The following is a 12,251-nucleotide window of genomic DNA, read 5'->3' as shown; positions in this document are numbered from 1 at the left end:
ATTGTGATGGCAAAGGGCCAAGGGTCACCCTTTTCGTACTGAGAAAGAATCATGCTGTGTTAACTGAGCACCAAACGTTTGGCAGATTAAAACATTAGGAATCCTCAAATAATGTCGATTAGAATTATTGAGAAAATGATGACAAATAATATTGACTTCATTGTAGACAAACTTATATGTTAATTTCATGACTAATCAGAATAATGGAAGATTTATAGAATTCTCTAGTGAATACAATTCTTTAATTTGTTTTTGTAGATTAATGAATTAGATTGGTAAAAGTCTAGTAAAGAGGATCCATATTGAGTTTAAGTCAACTGGAAAAGCTTATCCAGATAAAGCAAATCAGTTGTATTTATGTTGTTTCTTTCTATCCACTCCTTTCCTTCATCTGCTTTTGCTTTTCCTCATTCACTTATCAAATATTATAAGCTAAATGTTTTTTTATAAGCTAAATGTTTTGTGCTTGAAACATACAGACAACTATGACATATTCCTGTTTCAAGAAAGTTAATCTAGATAGATTAGAGGGATAGACAAGTAAAATCATAACTACAGTATATGTAATGAGTACTTTGATAGAGAGATGCCCTGGCAGAGAAGAAATATATGAGTTAAGCTTGGGAGTTAGGAAAGGCTTCATAGAGGAAATATCTTGAAGGACAAGTAGGAGACAGGGAGATGACAATGGAAAAATGGAAGAGGAAAATCCAATCCAGAGAGAGCAGCAGGAAGCAATGCAGGAGACATGAGAAAACAGTGGCCTGATGTTTCCAATTTTATTAATTTACTCTTTGATTTATAATCTAATCTATACCACTCAGAAATCTATATAGTTATCTGCAGAGAGGCTTTATAGTGATTAAATTTAATTGTCATAAGTTTTTAATTAAGAGAGGGTTTAATTTTAAGAAATAAATACTGAACCTAAAATTGTTCCTATTCAAGAACAGAATGATGGTCAAAATAACCAGTATATGCTTAAAAATATTGTCTCATATATGAAATTTAATCTTGGAATATTTCCAACTTGTTTCATGATATGCTTCTTTTCCCCTTTTTTGGACAGGAGACCAAGGCTGAAATAATTACTAGAGAGAATAAAAAGAGATTATTTGCTAAGGAAGAGGAAAAAGAGGAGAAAAAATGGAGTGCTCTGTCATTTTCTATTGAAGAGGAAATGAAAGAGAACTTAAACTCTGGAATAAAGAACCTGGAAGATTTTTTGAAATCATGTAAAAGTAACTCAGTGAAATTTCGAGTTGAAATGGTAGCATTGACTGCCTGCTTGAAAGCATGGAAAGAACATTGCCGAGGTAAATTTATGTGATTTTGTGTTTTTTGTTTTGATGAACTGGAGAATTAATCAAAGGATGTAATGATGATAGCTGTCATTTATTAACTGGAAGTTTGTGTTAGAAGCCTTAGATTCATTATGCGATTTTATCCTCACAGAATTCCTCTAAAGATTACTTCTTTTATCAGTGAGCAGTGAAATCTCAAAGTAGCTAATATATAGCACATTCCTAAGCAAATTCAAATCAAATCAGTCAAAGATAGGAATAAGAATAACTTCTTATAAAACTGTGGGCATAGTTAAAGAAACCAGCAAAGACGGTGAGGCACTCTGGGAGATCTGTCTCTCATTTTTGAAATCTGAAGTGCAAACGTTTTCTTTCTGGGTAAAACTAAAGATTATGTTTGCCAGCCATGTTGAATTCTTCTAAATGTTTCCATGATACCCATGTGCTATACTTTGCAATTTCTATAACACATAGTAGAATAAAAAAGAAGAGACAGGAAGAAGAAGATAAGGGGAAATAAACCTGGGTAAAGGTACATAAATTAGTAACAGATAAATGATATGTGCCATAAGAACTCCAAACTGACAATTCTTCCCAGTAACCTAGTTGATCTGTCTGTCTCTGGCATCTCCACACTTGAATCCATTTAATACATGGTCACTGGATCCTTCCCCTCCCCCCTACTCTCATTGTATTAACTTCAAAAGCTGTCAGCCTTTCACTGTGGATTTTTTCACAGTGAGAAGCACAAGATCTGGCTTATATATTTCTCCCCAAACAAGATGTTGTATCAGAATTTGCAGCTGACTCCTACTAAGAAAGATCAGAATTAAATGGTTTACTCTCCTGAGGGGAATAATTCTATATTAAAAATTTTTTTTAGTCTCTTGTAGTACTCAGTAGGTATTTGGTAATATTTGTTAGATAGCTAAAACATAGGTTTATTGGAAGAAATTTGAAATTAAAAACAGCCCTAACATAGTAAGTATGGAAAGGTTAGCAGTTAGGAAGAATACAAAGAATGTAATAACCATGAAGAAATGAAGAAGAATTAACAAACTCTGTATTTTTCAGTTGTAATAGACTAATTGAAAACCTCCAATGAATTGTACAAAATAATTATCTATGGTCAACAGTAGGACTCAATAAATTTTGCAAAGTTTTTAACCAGATATTTAAAGTCATCTAAATATTTTTTTTGACGATAGTAGAGATGGCATGAAAATAATAGGTAAGAAAATATTTGTTGTTCCCCAGAACACTTAATACAACCTTGAGCTTTAATAATCTTATTACTATCATGAACTATAAGACTTTTCTCTGTCTCCTTTATTTGCACAGCTATTTCCCAGTTGTCCATAGAAATGATGAAGTAGGTATAGGCGCACTTTAATTATATTTTACCTAGTCATCTGTATTCCAAAAACTATATAAATGTTAAATAAAATAATTAGGTCAGATTGATAGCCTGGATGACAAACCTTGGATAATCAAACATTATAAAAATTATATTGGTCTTTATAAAATTATATTGTTTATTATTTGCCAAGGTGAAACCACAAAAGATTTAAATATAGCTGTTCAAATGATGAAAAGGATCCATTCCTTGATGGAAAAATACCCAGAACTTTTGCAGGAGGCAGATCAGCAACTCATAGCCAAATGCCTGAAGTATTTAGGATTTGATGAATTGGCAACTTCTTTCTATCCGACCCAGGTAATTTTCAGAATAGCTCATTTTAATAGAATAATTATGGGGTGTACATAAAGTGTCTTGCAAATGCAGTCCCTTCTTCTAGATTTTTTCTTTTTTTAACTGACAATATTTACTCCTGTCTTCAATCATTGCTAGTAATTCAGCTGCCGAAACTTGAAATAAACTAGAAAACTGATACAGATACTTGTCTGAACAAACAGATGCCAGTTAATTTCTGCAGACCCTTTAAACTAATACTGTATTTAATTCTAGCAAAAAATTTAAAAACTATATTGTGATGGTTTAGTTGTCTTTAAGTGTATTAGATTGTAGCTACAAATACCATAATGGATATTTGAAAATCTTGACGTCTGTCAATGTACTCACAGTTAAGATGGTGATTGAGGTGGTAAAGAACTTCATCAATAAATACTACAAAATTGAAAAGATGGTAAAATGCTTTTCTTGTAAAAAGTACTCAATAATACATTAAATTAATTACTTAATTATTTAAATAATGTTGTAGTTTAAAATAACTCTCCAAATGGACTTTTGAAATAATGTAGGTTGCAAGAGATGACATAAAGAAGAAAATAGATAAATACTCAATTGGCATTGGGCCAGTTCGGTTTCAACTACAGTACATGGGCCATTATTTGATACGAGATGAGAGAAAAGATCCAGATCCCAGAGTTCAGGATTTTATTCCTGACACATGGCAGGTAATAACTGAATGAAACAAAAATCTTATTTTATTTGTATTTTATCATTAAATGTAATATCAGGACCTTCTCATTATTGTGGCTTTACATATTATATTTGGCATGAACTTCATATGGAATCATGTTATTTAAAATTATTTTATCATTGGAAATGATGAAATAGAAAGTCTTTTCCATTTAAAGGAAGTGAAATTTTCATTTTGTTCATTTTTTATAAATGGAGGTACTTGGATGAATTCACATACATTTTTAAAGTTCTGTCTGTATTATTCAGTTATATCATTGTGGAACAACCTCCATGTTTTCCCTGTGTCAATAGAAGATTTCATATGTAAATGCACACAGAGCAGTTTTGGTAGTTTAAACAACATAGCAATTTTTTTAGATATTCACACGCTATACCTGTCACCATCATAGCCATTCTTCTATACATACATGTAAAATTGATGGATATAAAACTTGGGGTAAAATGGTATGTTTCTGCATAGATTAAACCATATAAAATTGCTAATAAATGAATGTATTTACCTACAAACATGCAATTTCATAGGTTCAGTCTACTAGAATTCAAATTCAGAATATGACTTTATCTTTCTTATGTTGATGATAGTGTAAGATCTTTAAAAATTCCTGCCTCCTTTTCAGGAATGGGAGGACCTGTTCCTTACTTTAGTGTAAGACACAAAGCTGCCAAGTGCTCTTTATTAATTTCACACACATTTCAATTATTCTGTGTCCATCTAATTTTGAGATGTGGCCCAGTGTGGACCTACATTAAGAGTGTGCAGACAGTTGTCTTTCTCCGCTTGACTATCATATGATCTCCCTGATATGAGGAAGTGGTGATGCAACATGGGGGCTTAAGTGGGTAGAAGAAGAATCAATGAAACAAGATGGAATTGGGAGGGAGACAAACCATAAGTGACTCTTAATTTCACAAAACAAACTGAGGGTTGCTGGGGGGAGGGAGGTTGGGAGAAGGGGGTGGGATTATGGACATTGGGGAAGGTATGTGCTTTGGTGAGTGCTGTGAAGTGTGTAAACCTGGTGATTCACAGACCTGTACCCCTGGGGATAAAAATATATGTTTATAAAAAAAAATTAAAAAGAAAAAAACATAAACTGAAGGGTTGAAGTTTCTTGTGCCCTCCAAAGTAGGTAACTGACATTCTTTTGTATGTAAAGAAAAGATAAGTAGTGAAATTATGAAGGATTGATTTTCTTTCTCCTTAGCTATCATTTCACTATTACAAAAATACACACTGGCTACTTCTTAGAACTTAATTTCTCAAAGCCTTTAGGGAAGCACTCTACTGAATCAATGACAAATACTTAGATAAAAAGAAATCTTCTCAGTGACGAGATATTTTATTCAGGCTCATTTTCCATTTTTCACACACAAACTCCCCTGCAGATGCTCAAAAGCATAGCAATCCTGTCTTCTGAGAGAATGTTATGAGTTTTTCAGATTTTCCTGTGTTTCTTCATGCATTTTCAACTCCCCATCATTCCATATGAAATTCAGAAAATTATAATAGAAGTGTATTCATCGATTTGCTTTGGTAACATGCTGTTCATATTATTGATGTGAATGGTTCTCTGAACCCTGCAGCGAGAGCTCCTTGATGTTGTGGATAATAATGAGTCAGCAGTGATTGTCGCCCCAACATCCTCAGGCAAAACCTATGCTTCCTACTACTGCATGGAGAAGGTGCTGAAGGAGAGCAGTGAAGGGGTGGTCGTGTATGTTGCACCAACAAAGGTAGCCCTCAAGTGACTCGCATTTTCTTTCATTCCGAAACTTTTCTTTTAAAATAATACATGTACTCACACAGTGAATCTATTTCACTTTATATTATTTGTTTATTTTCTAGTTTTATTGATCTATAATTGACATATAACATTGTATTATTTAAGGTGTACCACACATAATTTGATATATGTATATATTGTGAAATAATTGCCACAATAAGTTTAGTTAACATCCATCACCTTATATACTTACAAACTTTTTTCCTTATGATAGGAACTTTTAAGATCTATACTCAGCAACTTTCAAATATGCAATGCAGTATTGTTAACTATAGTTTCCATGCTGTACATTACATATGTACTACTTATATATTGTAACTGGAAGTTTGCACCTTTTGTCCACCTTCACCCATTCCACCCACTATCTCCAACTCCTACCCCTGGCATCCATCAATTTGTTCTGTTTCTGTAACTTTCACTTCATTTTGTGACCTATATTTTCTCCTTCCAGTTTTAGAGGCCAATGTAACTCTTTTCTCAGAACCATTGTGAGGAAAAGGTCTGGTCTTGTGGTTTTGTCATTCAGCATTATGCTTACTTTGAGAGAAGCACTCACACTTTGCTGGGCAATATTGAGTCACTTAGGAATCTAATATTGGCTTTGCAGGGTTTATGGAATTTCACTGATTTGCTCTTGGGCATTCGTGACTGGCCTGTTTCTCAAGCCCATTTGTTTTGTCATATTTCTTTTAAATCTATTACTGCTTAATGTTAAATTTAAAAACAAAAAATATGATCTTTGTCATTAAGGAGAAAGTTTGACTTTCAGAAAGTGTAAGTTTGCATATCCTCACTCATAACCCTTGTAAAGTGATTACTCTTAGAAAAGGCACATTGAGTTTAAATAACTTTAATTCTATAGATTAAAATGAATTCAGACTCCATTTAAGCTTCTAGGAAAAATTTAGTGAATTGTGGTCAGCCTTAGAATCAGATTGATCAATATGATTAGTTGAAATGAGCACTCTATTTTTTACTGTAGCTTTTTTTTTGTTTTTCATGGCTTAATAAGTGCTCATTACTAGAAATTAGTAATATATATAAAAAATTAACCTAGTTAGAAGTAGAATTTTAGTAACAACATGGTTACTTTTTGCCAAATTACTCTTTTAAAAGTTCAAATCCATTTTTATTCCCACTGACAGATATGGCAGTGTGTATTCTCTTATCTTCTCTAACATTTCTATTATTATTAAAATGTTTTGCCTTACTCACAGGTGAAAACTGCTATCTCATATTTAAATTTGCTTTTCTGTGATCACTAGTCATTTGGGTATCTTTATGTGATTTTGGGCTCTGATATTTTTTTATTCATGAACTACTTATAGATGCATTTGCCCGTTTGTCTTTTACTTTGGGGGAATTGAGATTGGCTTTTCATTCATTTGTTTTGTATACTAAGTACATTGCTCTGTGTGTATCATAGCATATACTTTTATTGGTTATTTTGTCTTTTTACTATGTTGAGTCATATTAATGACAATGTTTTGTTACTAACTTTGTGTACTCAGGTCTTTCAGTATTTTCATTTAATGTTTCCGTGTGTGCTCAGATATGTGAAAATGTTCACTTTTTAGTGTCTTTATGCTTATGTTTTAAAATTTATGTTTTATGGGGTTTTTTAAAGATTTTATTCATTTATTTGACAGACAGAGATCACAAGTAGGCAGGGAGGCAGGCAGAGAGAGAGAGAAGCAGGTTCCCCGCTGAGCAGAGAGCCTGATGTGGAACTTGATCCCAAGACCCTGAGATCATGACCTGAGCTGAAGGCAGAGACTTAACCCCCTGAGTGCCCCTAAAATTTATGTTTTAATCTGTGTTACTTTTGAGGGGGGCATAAAGTATAAAAAAGATGTTTATAGATTCCACATACTCAGATTCCACTAGTCACCTGATCCTAAGTATTCATGTATATGTTCAAACTTCAGATGTCTGAAGGTAGTTCCCAAATAGAAGAACCACATATCTATCTGACAATCCTTCACTTGGTCTTTCTTCTATAGTAGACTCACAGCTTCTTTCTAAGCCTTGGTCACACAGGTGTTTAGCTATTTTTTTCTGATATATGAGCAACATTTCCTGTTTTTTTCCTTCTGATTAAGCCCAATTTCCCCCCATTTTACTTTAAGTTGAAGTTTATCAATGTGGTTCACATGCTTAGTCAAATATTTCAAAGAGAGCATGTTAGTGTATTTAGAGTAGATGGGCATAAGAAAGGTTCTGTTAAGCTTTCTGACATTTTTTTTAAGATTTTTAAAAAATTTTATTTGAGAGAGAGAGTGAAAGAGAGCGTGAGAGGGGAGAAGATCAGAGGGAGAAGAAGACTCTCCATGGAGCAGGGAGCCTGATGCAGGACTCAATTCCGCGTGTCCGGGATCATGACCTGAGCCAAAGGCAGTTGCTCAACCAGCTGAGCCACCCAGGCACCCCAAGCTCTCTGACTTTTAACTGTACATATTTTTAGACAGTTCCTGTCATTCTCTGAGGTTTCATCTGTGCTTTATTATGTGATTATTGAATTTCTTCCCTTGTCAATCAGGCTCTTGTTAATCAAGTGGCAGCAACTGTTCAGAATCGTTTCACCAAAAATCTGCCAAATGGTGAAGCTCTGTGTGGTGTTTTTACAAGGGATTATCGTCACGATGCCCTAAACTGTCAGGTAGGTTATATTAATTAATGCATTTGTTTTCAAATTATATAATAGTACTAATATATTTCTCTTTAACAAAATTCAGCATCTTCACAAAGCCTCATGGAAATGATTTTTTGAATTTGCAAAAGATGAAATGGCTTTACAGAAAATTTAATATTGTTACATTCCAAAGAGTTGAGAAATAGCACTCATCTTTCTCTAAGAACACTTAGGTTTGAACTTCAGATTTCAGTTATAGTTTAGTACATTATCTTGGTTTATAAATGGATTAAAAATGATCTGAAGAACCTAATGCTATAAAAAATTAATAAAAAATCTCTAATCAGAAAGACTTTTTCTTGGTAATCAGGATATTCTCACTTTTCTTGATGAGTAATATACTCATAATTTAAAAAACGTATTATTGATAGAATACCTGATGCTAAGTAAGCCATAGATAGTTTTCCTCCTTAACAAATTCATAAATACATAATTAAGACTGAACAAAAAGTGAAAAGATGATTATAGTACATAATATAGTATATAGTATATAGTATAGTATAGTATAGTATAGTATAGTATATAGTATATAGTATAACACATGAAGATGTGTTACCCAGATTGCCTTTCAAGGATGGACTTGCTGCCCAGATATTGGGAGAGTGGTCAAGACAAATGCCAGCTGTCAGTTCCTCTAGTTCTGCCTCCACAGTCCCTGTCCTGTGGTTGAGCTAGGCAGGGGTATAAATGCTGGGACATTTTGGCCTCATGTGGAATAGCTCTGACAGCCAGTATTCACTCCAGAATTCTGTACCAGGTTCACCAAGGTTTCATCAGGCCTGTTTTGAAGTATAACTTCTCCCTCAGCCCAATTCTTCTTCTCCCAATATCCATAGTTGTTGATCCTCTATAGACATTTTTAAACAAAACTATCTCAGGGTCAGATTGAAGAAATAAACCTGCGATGATTAACTCCATTTGTATTATTTTGCTTATAAATAAGAATTTAAATGGTAAATATGATATTTTACCACTTTGACTCATAAGAATTATAGTTTTATAAGGTTTAACCTAATATATCACAATTTTAATGAAATATTCTCAGAAGTGATATTATATCATAATTATTAGCAGGTATACTCAGGAGTTTTAACTCTATTTTTCATATTCTTATAACAAAGTCTGCACATAGTAAAGTACTCAAAATTTTTGTTTATACAATGTTATTTTTAGGTACTTATTACAGTTCCTGTCTGCTTTGAAATTCTGCTATTAGCTCCTCATCGCCAAACGTGGGTGAAAAGGATCAGATATGTTATATTCGATGAGGTAGGTTTGGTATTGTTTCTCTAGGTTGATTTCCTAGTGTACATAAGTGCTATAATGAAGATATTTGGTACTTTAAGACATTTATCCTTTTGTATAGAGTTCAGGTTGTGGGGGGTACTTCCTTCTGAATGGTTTCCTCAGTGAATCATGCTGTCTTTTGGCTGCATTTTGCTGTTGTGACTCAATAGGGGATGTTGGTATATGCTGCAGAGGTCTGTGTAACAAGGCAGAATTAACCACCATGACATAAGTTTTCCTGGTAGAGATTTCAAAATCCAGTTTTGACTTCTAGAGCAAAGCATTTTGGTCTCTAACAATGATAGCAGTTATGTGAATAATTTTGTCAGTCATCAAACACAACAGAAAACAAATGGCCAGTCAAAACACAACAGAGAGTTTTCGAAAAGTGTATGTTAGGGAAACTATAAAGGTTAGTGTGGTATTCAGAGCTAGTAACTTACCCCTATGCTTAAAGGGACAAGACAAAGAAGCAGTTACTGATACGCAGAAGGAGATTGATTGAGGTAGCTGTATTGTGAGTATTAATCTTATTTGAGGGGCATAGCTAATTCAAGATAACCTTTCAGGAAGGGAGCCAATGAAATAAAGATGTCATTTTCCTTCCTGCTCTTGATCCCTTGCCAAGGCTCTCCATTGGTCAAGTCCAAGGGAGAAAGAGAGCATTGGAGTCTTTGAAGTGAAGCCAGAGAGACCAGGATGGAAAATAATGGAAGTTTATAGAGACAAATGGAAGATATTTATAGCATTTTTACAGTATTTATAAATGTTATAAAAGTTTATAGCATTTATAAATATTTATAATATTTTATCCTTATATTCTATTTTGTATTTTTATAAATATATATTTTATATATATACTTAAAATATATTTATATAATATAAAATACATGTTTAATATATTATATATTAAATATATAAATATATATTTATTAAATATTATATGCTGTTTATTAAATATGTTTATTATAGTCATATATTTTATTTGTGTATATATATATATTTTACTTACATATGTTATAATATCTAATTTATATATAGCATATATTTATATAATATATAATCATGTATTATATTTATATATTTATATAATACATATAAAATATATATTTATTAAATTTATTCATATTCATATTCAATATTCATATTGTATTCATTTACATATAACATATGTTTTATATATATTTATATGCTTAAAATATAATTTATATGTAACATATAAAATATACATATTTTATTTATTTAATATTTATATTAAATAATAAATATTAAATAGATATTAAATAAATATGTATTAAATATTTATAACATTTTATCCTTATATTTTATTAAGGATATTTATTGAAAGATACTTAAAATATTATAAAAGGATATATTCCTTTGCTCCAAGGAATTTCAGCCTGAAGTGGAAGAAGATGATAAACTTGTATTTAACTTAACTATTCTTGTTGTAAACTTGGAGCTACTAAGTTGGCTATATGTTTTATTTGTTTGATACTGATTTTTTGGTGCTTATTTTTAGTTACTCTGTATATATTGCATCTTGAAGGCTTTGAATATTTCTGTTCAAAATAAAAATTCAACAATTCTCTGTAATCAAGAACTTCAGTTGTACTCTAATTTCAAAACTCTGAAATGGTATGGCGTTCCCATACCTCATATAAGTTTATACCTCATATAAAACTGGGGAAGTTTTATATAAGGTAAAGCTGAAAGGTTTTGAAGGCTAATGCCAATTCTGGCAGGGTCAGAGGGAAGTACTATCTGCTTTTACAAAGCGTTCAGCAGAGTTGTATATTATCTAACCAGGCAAAACCAAATGGGCAGTGGAAAAAAAAAAAACAACTTTTAATCTCTGTCTCAGGTGGTACTTTCCCGCTAATTGCCAGGCTTCATAATTTAATCTGTTTAAAGAAGACTACCTTTGAGAATCTTCTCTGAATTGAGTTTAGTTTGCCTATTTGATTAAAAGACATTCATTCATTAATTCAGCAAATATTTAAGGGGTTCCCCTCCCATGCCAGGCACTGTTGGTGTTGGGAATGCCCAGGTTCTAGAGTCACAGAGTAATTGAAGAAAAGAGAATTAAACAAGTAAGCACACAAACAAGTACACATGTGACTATGCCAAACCCATATTGTTACATACTGTAAAGGGAAAGAACACTCTGGCATGACTGATAATGGCAGGAAGGCCATAGGAGAGCAACTCTGGAGTGGCAGTCAGCAAAGTCCTTCTAATGATATGCCATTAGCCTGAACTATACAAGCTGAAAAGAGGGGTAAAAGCATGTTAAGCAGGAGGAATGATACATGTAAAAGCTCTGAGATAGGAAAGGTATGTTCAAGGAACAACAGAAAGTCTAGTATGTCCTAAACAGAGGGGGAGCAGGATGGGACAGAATGACTTAGTAACGAAGCTAGAGAGGCAAGAGGGGGACAAATTAAGTATAATGTACACCCTGTTAAAGAGTCAACATTCTGTTCCATTTGCAAAGGAAGATATTGAAGAAATTTAATTAGGGACATGGACTTATCTAATTTGTCTTTAAGACATTTCGTTTTGGCTGTGATAGAAGAATTAGGGGACATCGAGGAAAACTAGGTGGTAGTCAGGAGGATGTTGTAGTGGTGCAGCTGAGATATGATGGTGGCTTGGGTGACAGTACACATTGGAGAGAAATGCATAGATTTGAAAGAAATTTTTGAAAGTAAGAGAAATAGGAGTTATTGATGGAT

General features: G+C 32.7%; 1 protein-coding gene across 10 annotated transcripts in view; it reads left to right on the top strand.

Annotated features, from left to right (window-relative positions):
* Positions 1-12,251, top strand: part of LOC309862871 (putative ATP-dependent RNA helicase DDX60) — a 117,659-nt gene that overhangs the window by 46,592 nt on the left and 58,816 nt on the right. For all 10 annotated transcript variants that reach the window (XM_082727262.1, XM_082727257.1, XM_082727259.1 and 7 more), the window contains 6 exons: positions 1,070-1,316; positions 2,855-3,021; positions 3,567-3,722; positions 5,335-5,484; positions 8,074-8,193; positions 9,400-9,495. In XM_082727262.1, the coding sequence (XP_082583388.1) occupies positions 1,070-1,316; positions 2,855-3,021; positions 3,567-3,722; positions 5,335-5,484; positions 8,074-8,193; positions 9,400-9,495 (936 nt within the window). The remainder of the gene's footprint in view (positions 1-1,069; positions 1,317-2,854; positions 3,022-3,566; positions 3,723-5,334; positions 5,485-8,073; positions 8,194-9,399; positions 9,496-12,251) is intronic.

Source organism: Mustela nivalis, assembly GCF_964662115.1.
Source record: "Mustela nivalis genome assembly, chromosome: 4".
Classification (NCBI taxonomy): domain Eukaryota; kingdom Metazoa; phylum Chordata; class Mammalia; order Carnivora; family Mustelidae; genus Mustela; species Mustela nivalis.
Note: the sequence above shows the minus strand (reverse complement) of the source record. Positions and strands in the feature narration are given on the sequence as shown.